Source organism: Rhincodon typus, chromosome 17 (assembly GCF_021869965.1).
Source record: "Rhincodon typus isolate 14 chromosome 17, sRhiTyp1.1, whole genome shotgun sequence".
NCBI classification, from domain to species: Eukaryota; Metazoa; Chordata; class Chondrichthyes; order Orectolobiformes; family Rhincodontidae; genus Rhincodon; species Rhincodon typus.
The window spans coordinates 16,805,999-16,821,713 of record NC_063348.1 but is presented as its reverse complement, the minus strand read 5'-3'; the positions used below and the strand labels follow the sequence as shown (position 1 = coordinate 16,821,713).

General features: G+C 41.6%; 1 protein-coding gene across 7 annotated transcripts in view; it reads left to right on the top strand.

Annotated features, from left to right (window-relative positions):
• Window positions 1-222: 222 nt before the first annotated feature.
• Window positions 223-15,715, top strand: part of kcnc1a (potassium voltage-gated channel, Shaw-related subfamily, member 1a) — a 77,504-nt gene continuing 62,011 nt past the window's right edge. For all 7 annotated transcript variants that reach the window (XM_048607088.1, XM_048607086.1, XM_048607087.1 and 4 more), the window contains exon 1: window positions 223-801. In XM_048607088.1, the coding sequence (XP_048463045.1) occupies window positions 238-801 (564 nt within the window). In that variant the 5' untranslated portion in view covers window positions 223-237. The remainder of the gene's footprint in view (window positions 802-15,715) is intronic.

Genomic DNA, 15,715 nt, shown 5'->3' with positions numbered 1-15,715 from the left:
GGCCACTGAAAAGCGGTGTGTTTTGGGGGGGGGGAGGGGGGGTTAAACTCGAGGCTGTGGCCAGCGCAGGCTGAGACAGAGAGAGAGAGTGAGAGACAGAGAGAGAGGGGCCAGCGGGACGGGAGGCCGCCTGGTCGCTGTCCGCGGTGCTGAATGATCAGCTCGGTGCAGGTCTCCAGCTCCCGCGGCAGCAGCCCAGGAAAGCGACCTCCCTCCGCGACATGTCTGATCGAGGAGATGGGCAAGGGCGACGACAACGATCGCATCGTGATCAACGTGGGAGGGACGAGGCACGAAACGTACCGGAGCACCTTGAAGACGCTGCCCGGCACCCGGCTGGCTTGGCTCACCGAGCCCGGCGCCTTTGCCAACTTCGACTACGACCCGAAGGCAGACGAGTTCTTCTTCGACCGCCACCCGGGGGTGTTCGCCCACATCCTCAACTACTACCGCACGGGCAAGCTGCACTGCCCGGCCGATGTGTGCGGGCCTCTGTACGAGGAGGAGATCGCCTTCTGGGGCATCGATGAGACGGACGTGGAGCCGTGCTGTTGGATGACTTACCGGCAGCACCGGGATGCCGAGGAGGCGCTCGACAGCTTCGAGGCCCCCGACCTCAACAGCGGCGACGGCGAAGGCGGCGGCGACGGGGTCGGGGACTCGGAGGACGAGCTGGACACCAAGCGCCTCGCCCTGGGAGATTGCTCCCCCGAGGCCGGGGCCAAGGCCAGCTGGTGGAGGAAGTGGCAGCGCCGCATCTGGGCTCTCTTTGAAGACCCTTACTCCTCGAAATATGCACGGGTAAGGAAACTTTAAAAATAAGCTCGTTTTTAAAAGATAAAATAAACAGATCTATCAATAATCTTGACACGAGCGCCACAAAGTTCAAAGTCTCTCTTACATTGGAGAGAACTTGTTGGGCAAATGAATTAAATTGCAGTTCTCCAAATGTATCCAATGGAGAGAGGATTGCAAAAGGGCAGGTCACGATTGAATTAATAGCGAGAGGAGCAAGGTTACACAGTGACTTGAGGAGACATCAATGCTCCAAAGCAGCCCGGGATACCTGGGGTTGGATGCACTCTTGCTGCAAGCAATACTGGATGGAGGTGCAGTGTTGCCTGTTTTGCTATAGCGGGATAGAAAACAAGACTACATCTTGAGAGGGATTTAGCAGACCCGCCTGCGCTGGTAGTAAAACGGTATAACAAATACATGTCAGGTTGTTCAGCTCACCCCTGGTGTGGGGGTGGGGGGCTTGAGGGGAGGTGAGGGGAATGAGGAGAGGGAGTGATACATGGCAAATATTCACGGGATTTAAGTGAGCGCAAAGCCCCTCTTTGTATTATCAGGTATCCTATTCCCCAGGGGCTGCTGAGACGGTTTTCCAGGGAGCTTTTTTTAAAAGCTACTTCAGTAATCGGCAACGTCGGTTATACCGATGACTTGGAGGATTTTCAGGAATCTGGGAATGTGTTCCTATAACGCGAGGCTCGTTCTCTTTCGGAGAACTGGTGTTTCTGATCAAAGCTACGGAGATAGCGCGCAGCAGGAGTGCGTTTCAGATTGGCGCTCATTGATATTCTAGAGGCATGCTCACTAGGTGCAGACTGCAGAGGAATCCGAGAGTCGCTACTTTAACCTCAGACCCCAGGTTGTTTTGATTTAATTAATGGACCCTGGGTCATCTTAGCGATGGGAGGTAATGCTTTTAAATCCTATGTGTGATTTTGGTCTTTGGGTAAAATGCGGTTCTGACTGGAAATGACAATTTTAGGATGAACAAGGGTACTGTAAGCACCAATATAATTAAATTAGGGCAAATATGTATCTCGATAATTCTATGAAGTGTGCCATTTATCATTGTTCACGTTTACATATTCCACAGCGCTCATACATGTTGCGTTTTAAAGCCTTTTTCGATTGCCGGCCCGATTCTGCGCTACATTATTATTGCTGCTGTCAGAAAACGCTAGCTACTGTCTTGCAGATTATTTAAAGACTGCTAGCCGGATGGCGGTATTGTGCATTCCCACCAATCGTCAACAATACAGTACTTCCTCAAACGTCTCCGCGCCCAAACAGTCACATCGGATGTACAAATTGTCAGATTGCTGCTAGGGCGACGCGCTTATATCTGGGGACAGAATTAGGAGCGATCTGCACAGAGCAATGTCACTGCGGTTGCATAATAGCCGTGTTGGAGCCCCGCATGTCATCCAGGCGCTCCCGCTGAGAATCTCCGCACACGTGATGGCCAAAATCAGAGCGGAATGTTCCGCTGGTTCCCGGAGAAATGGAGAACCTGAGTCCAGGGGCAGGACAGGGGAAAAGAAAGCTGCCTGTAAACAAACCCATGAGGAACAGTAAGCAGTCTGTATTTCGAAATATGAGCCATCCCAAGATGTCTACATGCAATTTATTGAATAGTATACATTCCATGGTGTTCTCTCTCCCTCCCATGTGTGTTTGAACTCCGCACAAAACCCACCGTGCATTTTGGAGGTAGAAATAGTGAAATACTCTCTCAGATGTCCTATGTAATTTATTTCGTTGTTACTTGACCTTTTATCTCTTGCATTCTGACTACATTCTTCTGAAAACAAGGCATATGTTTTTTTTACTGTGCTGTTTCCCAGATCTGGGAAAGGCAGAGAGAGAGAGGAAAGCAGCCGGGTTAGAGGGTTGTTACGAAGCAATGCGAGTTTCCCCGATGCTCCAGCAGGTGGTACCTAGCACCGCGTCCAATTTTCCGGCTGTCTCTGCAGTGGCGAAGGGAAACGGATGTTTACAGTCAACAAACCAACACATGAGCTGCAGAAACACTGAAATTCAGCCGTGGGGGGGGGGGGGGGGGGGTGCAGAAAATTGTATTGATAGCCGGGAAATGAAGCCTCACTGCACGACAGACATTTACTTACATTGATCTTGAATTTAGCGATTGCAATTAAACAATTTCTTACGCATTGTACAGCCTTACAGAGCGGGATCTTTCATACAGATTGCTCGCTAATGCTTCCTTAGAATGAGTGTACTGAACAGGTGTGGATTCTTTGAGACAAGATAGAGACAAATGACCTTCATAAGTGTACTGTCAGACCTAACATCAACCAGATAGATTGATAGTGACAGTATACTGAAGTTACTTGGATCTGCTTAATGTCGCTGGTGTACCGATTTGTACACTGAAAATATACATTATAACCCGAAAAATAATCTATCAGTGTGAGGAAGGAAAATATTGAGGGAACTGCTTCATGCTGAAATATCTGAACGAAAATCGGCATGGAACTGCCGGGATCAATGCTTATAATTAATTCCATATTCAGAGAGCGAGTAGGAGCGTTTAACTGGGATTGCTTTGCTGCTTATCACTGCTTTTTCATGGCCTTCTCATTCTTGAATGATCTTATTATCGACCGGGGACCAATACAAGACAAGTTAGCGAATTGCATATTAATAACGGAGCGGAGCCAGGATGGCTGAATGCCAAGCCATAGGGACACAAACAGGGAAAGGGCAGGACTGGGAAAGCAAGGGCAAGTGATTCTTCATTGTATTCGAGAAAACACTGTCTTCATAAAAAGCAGACGTTAGGCCAAATGTTTATTGAATTTGGTTGGCGGGGGGAAGGGGAGTGGAGAACAGTTCTAACGTCGCGCCTGTGATTTGAGATTTTAAGGTATTTTACGCCACTGCACCATATTCCTGCCAACGCTGCCGCTTTAATGTAATACTGTTGGTGACATTGGAGAATGCAGTCGGTTAGACATTGTCCTTTCACCTCAGGGATTTTGGCTTAAATCCGAACAGATTGGCGGGATAAAAGTCACCTCTGTTCACTTTGGGCCTATCTCAAAATGAATTGAGGATAATTCATTTAGAGGGCATGGGGTCCAAAACACATGGCTGACAGCAATTTACCACAAAATCTCTAAATTACACAACTTCACAGTACAGAAACAATGCAATTGGGCATCAAGCTTCAGCTAAATACATTTCTGCACATTGTATATCATTCAGAAATATCTCTCTCTTCCCACTTCCCATATTCTTTAATATCACACAATCTAAGCAATGATCAAATTCTTTTAAGAAAATATAAACTTTGATTGTAATAATGGCTCATGGACAATCATATTGCACTTTTATTATTCTGTTAACTTTTTCTAACATCAGTTTTAATTCCTTTTGCAATTATCTTGAAATCTGTGCTGTTCTATTATCATCATTATTAACCCAATGAAAAACATCTATCCTTAACATGATAGTAATCACCATGAAAGTCTACCCCTTATCTTTCTCAGATCTAATGAAAATCTTGAAACTCCAGAAATTTATCTTTATAACCCCCTCATCCTGATAACAGCCTTGCAAATGTACTCTACAAATGTTCCATTGATCTTTCATGCTTCCTACAGTGAGAAACACAGAAATGCACAGGGTACACCAACGGCCTATTTAAGATCTTACATAATTAGAGAACATTCAGTTATATTCTATGGCACTAGATACAAAGTTAAGGTATCTGTTTGTCTTTTTGGCAGCCTTATCTCCTTCCACTGCCACATTAATGTCTCATATCTGTACAAGTCAGGATTCCTGTACTGTTCAGCTCGTTTTAAAATGATACAGTACTATTTGGGACATAGTTCATTCATTATTATTTACAAAATACATAGCTTCACAACATCCTATATTAAGTTGCACTTGGCTTCTATCTGTCATTCCACACGTTAATAATAATTTCAATCTTAGCTGCATTTCCCAATTTAGTATCAACTACAAATTCCAATATTTTCTCATAAATTCGAAAGTCCAGATTATAAATATATATCAAAACCTATCTCTCTTGAGCAGCACACAGAGTCAAGGATTTGTGTAGTCTTCAGATGGTGAAGTTCAAAGGGCAAAGAATAATTAGACCAGGGCATATAGATGTGCTTAGTTGCCATTTTAAAGTCAAACATTTAAAAAAAATTTACATTATCATTCATAATCTACAATTATGTCACTGCAGTTGCATAACAGCCGTGTTGGAGCCCCGCATTTCATCCAGGAACTCCAGCTGAGATCTCCGCACACATAATGGCCAAAATTGTAGCAAAATGTTCCACTGGTTCCCAGAGAAATGGAGAACCTCTGAGTTCAATTTGTTTTGTGTTTATTGGTGCAAAGGGATTTCTCTGCTGAACAGATTGAGGAGCTAGAAGATACAAAATGGAGACACCAATACCATCACTGTGAAGAGAATGCAATTATAGTGTAACCAATTTATATAAGCAGTTTTCATGATAAATATGAATTTGGAATTGTAAGCATGAAGAAAAAACAAGAACATTTTAAATCTAAGTTCGTGTAGGAAGAAATAAGAGGAAGACAGCAAATAAAATCGGTCTCAGAAAGGACAAGTTATGTTGTCCCATTCTGAGAAACCTACTATTCCTTCATTCTCTATTTTTGCCCTATAGTAAGTATTGTTTTAATTATGAGTGTCACTATCTTTGTTAAAAGTGTCTTTCATGATTCCTTACTCAATACTTTTTGAACACATCCACTAAGTTTCATTTATATCCACAAATACTTTTTGAACACATCCACTAAATTTCATTTATCCTCACTGTTAGTTCATCACAGAATCATATGAGGTTAGTCAAGTTTGACTTTGGTTTCAAAAACAAATCACACTGCCTAGCATAGCTCACAGTTCTGTAAGTACTCAGTAATTTCATCCCATGTTGTAGGCTGAAATGATACTGACCTATAATTTCCTGGCTTATCCCTGTCTCTATTTTTGAAGAGAAGTGTCATGTTTACCACCTTTTGGTCCCGAGTCACATATCTTCTTTCCAAAGTATTTTGGAACATTATATCTCTTTTCCGCTTCTTTGGGTACATCATCTCTGGTTACTATTCTGTCTTTTTCTTCTTTTTCTTCAGTCTTAATTCAGACTATTATTGCAAATACTTCAGCTTTCTTTCCATTCTTCTGCACTGATCTAAGTTTTGATATCCAAGGATCCTGAAAGAAATAGTTTATGTGGCTTAATCTTCCGAAACATTTAATTACCGTCTCTTGATGAATGTCTAAAATAGTCTACACCAACACTGGTGGCTTTACACTTTTAATATCCACATCCTCTGTAGAAAATGGGGCAGGGTATTTACATTCTCTAATTCTTCATAATAAGCTTATCCCTTTTTAAATTTCTACACTTACCTAGGTTATTCTCTGACCACTGGTGTGGCTTTAAAAGGCTTATTTTTCTATGTATTTGTAGTTGTTCTACTGTCTATTTTGTAATTTACCTATATTCTTTGAAATTGCTCTTGTTTCAAAAACATGTTCTATGTACTAATTTTTAAAAACTCTGTTTTTAAAATTGAGCTAATTTCTTTCCATCTGTAGGAACACAGTCTCTCTTGCTCTTTCCTTCATTGAAGGGTACGTGAGTTGCACCTTTCCATTCCCTGTTTAAATATGTTTCATTTCAACATTTCTATTTCATAAATGTTCTGTCTATTTAATCTGGGAAATTGTTTCTTTTTTCTTGATATCATTATTCTTTTCCATAATTACTCATGTTTTGATTTCTGTTTTCTCTCCTGCCTTTTTCACTGGACTTAATTTTGCTTTGGGAACTGTTTTCCAAATATTCGCTTTGGCTTTTGGTCATCTACCTGGACAGGTGGCTGATGTGGGAATTGAAGACGTTGGCCTGGTACAGGAGGAATGATCTTTTCAGACTTTTTCTGACGTGTTGTTAGGCCTATGTAGAGGAAGCTTTGTTCTGCACTCAACTGTTTTGTACCTAACTTGGAAATGTTTGAGGCTGACAGCCTACCTAAAATTATTAATTTCACACCCATCATTTTAATACTTGAAAAGAAATGCAGAAATGTCAAATGTAAGATATCTTAAGATCTCACTCCAAGTTACAAATTAATTGGAAACTGTTCAAGTTCCTGTCCCAACCCAAATTCCTCTTGTAAGATTTAGTCTTCTAATACCATATGGTTCTGTAATAATTATTTTTAAACCATGTGTATAAAACACAGTCTGCTATTGTAATGAATTACATGGATCAGGGAAGTGACAAGTTTACATTTCTGGTCTGTGCTGATGGACACAGTCAGGATGTTATACTTGGCCTCAGTGCTCTTATCAGGGTTCCTGTTTCCTGATTACCTGACTGGAAAGTGCGTACTTTGAATCAGGATAGTACTTGCCTACACCATACTACTCCTTCTGGCCAGTCTATGTTCATATGTAAGTGGTTACTTTTGGGTGTGATGCTGGAATCAGTAGCTGCAGTTTCCTGTTTGTATGCTCACCACCCCTTGCTTTTCCATCATATATTTGAACATAGGGGAACATTACATGCTGGTGAATGTGGAGCGCTGGTATTTTAGCAAAGGAAACAATACCAGAGATAAACCTATAAAGACACAGAGTTAGTGCAAAGTCAAACCATATTTGTATTTACTTTTTTCCGATTTCCCATGTGTTAACTGAAAACATGTTAAGGCCTTTGGCTGTCAGCCATCTGGTTAGATCCTGTTTCTGCGTTTGTTAAATTCAGATCTATAGCATAGTAATAAGATTTCAGAATGGTCCGTTATAGTTTCTGTAGAGATCACTGCAGGGTAGAGGGGTGTGGAGGGAGGGGGTGAACGTGGGGGGTATGGGGGAGAGGTGGTGGGTGTTGTAGGAGAGATTTAGAGATGTATGCTAGCTCTGTAATATAAGTAATTGAATGATATATAATGCAAATTGCATACTTCAGACAGCATGTTTCTCAGATGTTCAAGCTTGCTTGTGGAGGTCTATGTTTGGAAGCACAGAGTACGTGTATGAATGGAGAGAACACATTATGTCAACTTTTCTTTCTTCATGAGACTTAATGATCTCTGGTGGGTTAGTATTTGTTATGATCCCTAGTTGCCTCCTTTCTCCCTCTGGATGTTTGTGGTCCACAGAATATATTCTCAGGAATATGCTATTCTTTTTGGTTCCTCAATTCAACCCATGTGACTTCATAAGAAGATGATGACAAGCCATTTTTTTGAACCACTAAGTGCTATTAGGAAGTGAGTTCCAGGGCTTTGACCCCAATTGTAATAAAAGAAATGCAACACAATTCCAGATCTGGATGATGTGTGTCTTTGATGGGAACTTGCAAGCCTTTAGTTTTAGGACTGCTGTCCTTGTCCATCTAGTTGGTAGAGGTTATTGGTTTGAACGTTGTTCCTGAAGGAGATTTGGCATGATGCTATGCTCTGCATTGTAGATGATTCCAATATCACTGTATGCCAGTTGTGGAAAGAATTTAAGATGGTTGATGGTGGAGTGTCTTGAATGTTGTTGGAGCTACACTCATCAGGCAGATGAACTGTATTTCAGTGCTTGACTGAAATGTACCATGTAGCTGGCAAAAAAGCTTTGCGGTGTCAGGAGGTGAGTTATCTGCTGTACATTTTCCCAGCCTCTGTTGTGATCTTGATTTCACAGTATTTATATAATTGGCTTAGTTTAGTTTCTCGTGAATGGCGACCTCCAAGATGTTGATGTGGGGAGTTCAGTGATGGTAATGTCATTTGAATCTCAAAGGGAACAGCTTTGATTCTTTCTTATTGAAGATGATCATTACCTGGCAATGAGTTTTTTTTTATGAATTATATGCATTCTTGTACTCGGGAATGGGACTCCTCAATTAGTGTCAGCATTAAGCGCTGGTAAGTCACATGTAGTACAGATAGTACAGATTTTCTAAATCCTTTGCAGCAAACATTTTCTGAATCATGCTTCAAGCAGATGAGGCCTTTCTCCAATATAAAACCTCATTAAATGCTTCAGCTTGGATAAAACCTAAGAGTGTGGTAAGCCTCTCCTCATTCAATTTAAGTTTAGCTATTGCATGGATTAAGTAGATGTCAAAACTTCCTTTCGCTAGATAGATAGCATGTGTCTGGGGTGGTCACTCCATAGCTTGAATAGGTGGAAAGGTAATGAGAGACTGACAGAAAGTTAAGGCGTGCTGGGCAGATGGTGCATGAGTCCCGTAAGTGCATCCCCTGTCTAATTAATATTCAGTTCCAAAGGCTGGCTAAAGCGAAGATAGGTCTGAGAAATAAAACCAGAGCAAAGGTTGCAAACCCAGCAGTGGCTCAGTCGAATAGGGACAACAAAGAAAGGGCTTGCCCACTGTGGAGGAGGAAGGTTGTAAATGCAATAGTGATAGGTGATTCAACAGATTGGATAGGAATAGATTAGCATTTCTGTCACCATTTACATGACTCCAGAATGGTACGTTGTCTTTTTGATGTTAAGAGTCCAGGATGTCACTGAATAGCTACAGAGCATTCTGAGGGGAAATGGTGAACAGACAGAGATTATGGTCTATATTTGTAGAGTGACACATTTAGGAACAGGGATGGGGTTCAGTAAACAGATTTATGCCATAAAATAACTTTAAAAATTGGATCTCAAGGTAGTAATTCCTGGATTACTCATCATGCTATGTGCTAGTCAGTAAGCACAGAAATGGGATGATAGTACAGCTGGATGCATGGTTGGAGAGTTTGCGTAGCATTAAGGATTTTAGATTTCTGGAGTATTAATACCAGTTATGAGGAAGGTGGGATCTATGCAACCTGAAATAGTCACACTCAAAAAGGCCTGAATGAGATTTTGTGATGGTGTTGGAGATTTTGTTTTGTAATTCTTTCATGTGATATGAGTGTTGCTGGGCTGGACCAGCATTTATTGCCCATCCCTAATTACCCTTGAGAAGGTGATAGTGATCAGCATTCTAGTATAAAATAGCTTGGCATTGTGACAGGAAAATGAGTGTAGACTCAGCAGGGAGAGAAGCAAAGCTGGAAATGGAAAGCAGAAAATGACTGAGATGGAATGCTCTGGAAGCAAAAGCTAGAAAATTGGCACAAAGGAGTTGTTCAGCGATCAGTGGTATATATTTTAATGCATGGAGTCTAGTGAGTAAGGCTGATGAACTGTGGACACAAATGGATAATGGGAAGTATAGGAGACATGGTGATGTAGTGCTAATTTTACTGGACTAATAATCCAGAGGCCTAGCTCAATATTCAGATGGCAAGAGTTCAAATCCCACAATGGAAACTGTCAGAATTTAAATCCAATTAATAAAATCTGGAATTGAAAGCTAGTCAGCAGTAGTAACCATGAAATTGTCATTGATTGTCATCAAAACCAATCTGGTTCACTAATGTCCTTTTGGAAAGGCGATCTGTAATCCTTACTTGTTCTGGCCTACATGTGACTCAAGCCCCACAGCAGTGTGCTCTCTGAAATTGCCTAACAGGTCAAGGAGCAATTAGGGATGGGTAACAAAGACTGGTAGAGTACTATAAGAAAATAAATTTTAAACAATGTATGATTATTGCTAAAATGTGGCTAAAGAAGGTAGGAATGGCAGCTCAATATTTGGGTTTTCAGAAAAGGTAAAAGGAGGATCAAACAGAAGCACAACATTGCGAAAGAAGCAGTTACTGTGTGGAGTCTGTTGAATGTCAGATAGGAGATGGTGAGAAAAATGAAATCATATGTCAGATGCCAAGAGCCAGAAAACCTATGGAAACTTCAAAAGTAAAAGGGTGAAATTATAAATTAGTCAAGTAAGCAAAAAAGTTGACAAGTTAAATTAAGGAAAACCCAAAGATTTTATATTAGTACATAAAGAGCAAGTGAGTAACCAAGAAAAGAGTGGAGCTAATTAAAGAACAAAAACGTAGTTTGAGAGTGGACACAAATGATATTTTGCATGTGTTTTTATGAAACAGGAATGAAGTAGACATTGTAGAAAAATAAAAGCATGAAATATTGGATGTGTTGAACATTGTGAGGAAAGATATAATAAGGGACTAGACCTTTCGATCTTCAGATAGTCGGAGACTGGACGAATCCTGAAAGATATGTGTCGGGAGATCTTGGAGAGTCCTGTCTCACTGATTTTGCTGTAATTGCTGAGAATTTTAAGCTAAAAGTAGGTAATTGTCTGGTGCCTGGAACACTTTAACAAGATCCTCAAGTATGAGTTAGAGTTGGAGACTTTAGTGGGTTCTGACTTTCTTACCTGAATAATTACCAAGGAAAACCCAAAGGATTCAAATGTGCTTTATACATTCTCTCAGTAGCTGTCACATTGGCTTTGGGACCTTTAACTATTTTTCCTATACAAATATTGACAGTGTGCTAAGTGGATTTCTAGCCAGTTTCCTACATGAGAACATATAGAAGTCTGGCTGTAAAAATCTTCCTCATATATGTGGACAATCTTTAATAGGATTACTGTTGTTTTGGTCAATTCTGACAATAATTAGAAGATCTGGGCCAATGTGTTTCGCATGCCGTAAACTAGATAAGTCAGTAGGATAAGACGAAATAGGGTTGCTAACAGAAGCAAGGAAAGAAATAACTAAGTCTTTGACCTCATTTTCCAAGTTTCTTTGGCTATAGGCATGGTGCCAGAGGACTGAAGAACTGTTAACATTGTATCATTGTTTCAAAAGATAATAGACACAATAATTACCAATCAATCAGTTTAACCTTGATGTTGGGTAAAATTATTGGAAAATGTTCCAAGAGCCACTATAAATCATCATTTAGAAGGCCTGGATTAACCAATGACAGTCAGCATGGATCTGTTAAAGGAAGGTCCATCTTCATTGATTTTTTAAGGAGATAACAGGAAGAGTCAATGAGGGTCAGTCACAGTAATTTGTTTGATACAGTCAATGTGGATTTTCCTTAAGACTGTTAATAAGGTGTTATATAGCTGACTGTTCAGAAAATTTTAAGTTCGTGAGATCCAGGGAGATGGACAAGTTGAATCCAAAATTGGCTCAGTGGCAGGAAGTGAAGGATAATATTGAATGGGTACATTTGTGGGGGGAAGATTGCATCTAGTGGGGTATCCAAACAATGAGTTCCTTGTTGGGTGTGACATATATCAATGATTTAGACATAAATGTAGGAGGCATGATCAAAACATCTGCAGATGACCTGATAATTGGGCATATGATTAGTAATGGGAGAAAAGGTGTAGACTGCAGAAAAATATGAATGGACTGGTCAGATAGATGGTCTAGCAAAGTCTAATAAAAAGAATGAAACCAGACAGTGTACTCACCATTGATCGAGGAGCCAGAAACAATAATGAAAAACCCAGTCCTATTGATCCTGCAAAGTCCTCCTTCTTAACATCTGCAGACTTGTGCTGAAATTGGGAAAGCTGCCCCATAGACTAATCAAGCAACAGCCTGACATATTCCTCTTCATGGAATCATACCTTATGGACAATGTTCCAGGCACTGCCATCACCATCACTGGGAATGTCCAGTCCCAGCTGCATGACAGACCCATCAGAGGGGCCAGCACCTTGGTATACAGTCAAGAAGGAGTTGCCTTGGCAATCCTCAGTATTGACTTGTGACCACATTAACATCAGGTCATCATGAGCAAACACATGTCCTGCAGCTTACCACCTCAGCTGATGCATCAGAATTTCTCCATGTTTAACACCACTTGAAAGAAGCAGTAGTGTGGCATGTGCACAGAACATACACTGGGTGGGGTCTTCAATGTCCATTATCAAGATTGGCTCTGTAGCATCATTACAGACTAAAACCTAAAAGACATAGTTGCTAAACTGGGTCTGCAGCAGGCAGTAAGGGAACCAACATGAGGGAAAACATTCTTGACCTCATTCTCACCAATCTGTCTGCTGTTGTCCATGACAATATCGGTAGAAGTGACCATCACATAATCCTAGTGGAGATGAACTCCTATCTTCATATTGAGACTATCCTCCATCTTCTCTAGCACAACATCTCTCCTAATGAGGATAAGTTCAAATAGCTGTAACAATTCAAATCTGGGCATCCATGAGCATTCTGAGCCATCAGCAGCAACAGAATTTAACTACAATTTGTAACCCATGGCCTGACATTTCACCCACTATACTACTGCCACCAAGCCAGGGGATCACTCTGGTTCAGTGAAGAGTGTAGGAGGGGATGCCAGGAGCAACAACAGGCATACCTAAAAATGAGATATCAACCTGGCAAAGCTACAACATGGGATTACTTACATGCCAAACAGTTGATGCAGCGTGTGATAGATTAACAAGCCCACAACCAGGAGATAAAATCTATTCTCTGCAGTCCTGCCACATGCAGACATGACTGGTATTGGAAAGTTATGCTGGGTTCTCCAGCATTGAGGATGGGGATATTTGGGTGTGACATATATCAATGGTTTAGACATAAATGTAGGAGGCATGATCAAAACATCTGCAGATCTACAAATATCCCCATCCTCAATGCTGGAGAACCCAGCATAACTGCAAAAAGACAAGGCTGAAGCATTTGCAAACAATTTCAGCGAAAGTGCCGAATGGGTAGTCCATCACTGCCTCTTCCTGAGGTCAAAGATACCAGTCTTCAGGACATTTGAATCATTCCACGTGAGATCAAGAAATGGCAGAAGGTACTGGATACTGACAACATTATGCAGTTGCTCCAGAAACAGTTATGTCCCTAGTCAAGCTGGTCCAGTGCAGCAACTTCACTGGCATCTACCGAGCAATGTGGAAACTTACCCAGTTATGCCCTGCCCACAAAAAAGCAGGAAAATCCAGCCCGGCCAGTTCCTGTCCCATCAGTCTGCTGTTGATCATCAACAAAGTGATGGAAAGAATTGCCAACAATTAAGTGGCACTTGCTTAGCCACAGCTTGCTCCATGACATTCAGTTTGAGTTCTGCCAGGGCCGCACAACACCTGCCCTCATTACAGTCTTGGTCCGAGCATGGACAAATGATCTGAACTGCAGAGATAAAATAATGGTGATTGCTTTTGACAAGGCACCATTTGATTGAGTTTGGTATCAAGGAGCCCCAGAACGGGAGTTAGTAGGAATCAGGGGAAAACTTTTCACTAGTCGGAGTCATATTTAGCACAAGCAAAGATGGTTGTGGCTGTTGGGGGTCAATCACCTCCGTGGGAATTTTTCAGGTTAGTGTTCTAAGTTCACCCATCTTTAGTTACTTTATCAGTGACCTTCTCTCCATCATAAATTCAGATGGTGGACAGTGGGACGATGTTTGCTGATGATTGCACATTGCTCAGCAACATTTGCAACTCGTCAGATACTGAAGCAGTCCATGTCCAAATGGAGTAAAACCTAGACAATATCCAGGCTTATGCTGATAATTGGAAATAATATTCGTAGCACACAGGTGCCAGCTGATGATCATCTCCAACAATAGTAACTGTATGCATTTTCCATTGCATACCCCCTGTCAACATCCTGGGGATTGCTATTGACCAGGAATTGGACTGAATCAGACATATAAATACCGTGAACCCAAAAGCAGGCCAAAAAGGATGGGATACTGCAGTAAGTCACCTCCTAACTCTGAAAGCCTGCCCAACATCAAGGTGCAAATCTGTATGATGGAATATTCTCCACTTCGCTGGGTGAATGTAGCTTTAAAACACTCAAGAAAGCTTGACACTGTCGAACACAAAGCAGCATGATTGGCTGGCACCTCATCTACCATTCAATTCAACAGTCACTTCTTCCACCAACAAAGGCACAGTGGCTGCATTGTGTGTGATCTATAATATTCGCTGCAGCAACTCACCAAGACACATTCGACAGCACTTTCCAAACCCGTGACCTCTACCAGCAGCAGGTACATGGTGACACCACGATGTCTAAGTTCACCTTCAAGGCACATGTCATCCTAACTTGGAAATATAGTGCCATTCCTTCATTGTCACTGGGACAAAATCCTTGAACTCCCTCCCTAACAGAACTGTGAGTGTAATTATACTCCATAGGCTGCTAGGGTTCAAGAGACCAATTCCTCCACTACCGTGCCAAGGGCAATTGGAATTGGGCAGTAAATGCTGGCCCAGCCAGGAATGCCCACATCCTATGAATGAAAAGAAAAGAATTCACTTCTCTAAGTCCAGACCATGAGAGACGTGGATAGGGTGAATAGCCAATGTTTTTTTTTCCCAAAGTCCAAGGATTCGGGGAGTCCAAAACTAGAGGACATAGGTTTAAGGTGAGAGGGGAAAGATTTAAAAATGACCTAAGGGACAACTTTTTCACCCAGAGGGTGATGTGTGTATGGAATGAGTTGCCAGAGGAAGTGTGGAGGCTGGTACAATTTCAACATTTTAAAGGCATCTGGATGGATAAGTGAATAGGAAGGGTTTAGAGGGATATGGGTCAAATGCTGGCAAATGGGTTTATGTTAATTTAGGATATCTAGTTGGCACGGATGAGTTGGACCAAAGGGTCCCCTTCTGTGCTGTACATCTCTATAACTCTATGACTGTATGTGGAAAGGAGGATACTTCTGTGGACAAACATTGGAAAGGATATGTAGCAAATAGCCATGGAGGTCAACACAAGAAGGCTGGCCTTGAGAACCTGATAAGGTGACCTTACAGTGGTGGTCAATGTTAGTTTTCATGTCAATCACACTGCCAATATCACAGACTGTTCAATGTATCAGACTTTCGTTACACACCCATTGGTACTTTCCAGCAATTAGAACTCATGCTTAACATTCAGATGTTCCAGATCACCTTCACATACCTACCTCTGCTGCAAGTATCACAGCCACATCTCATGTCTCTACATACTTCCAAGTATCCTG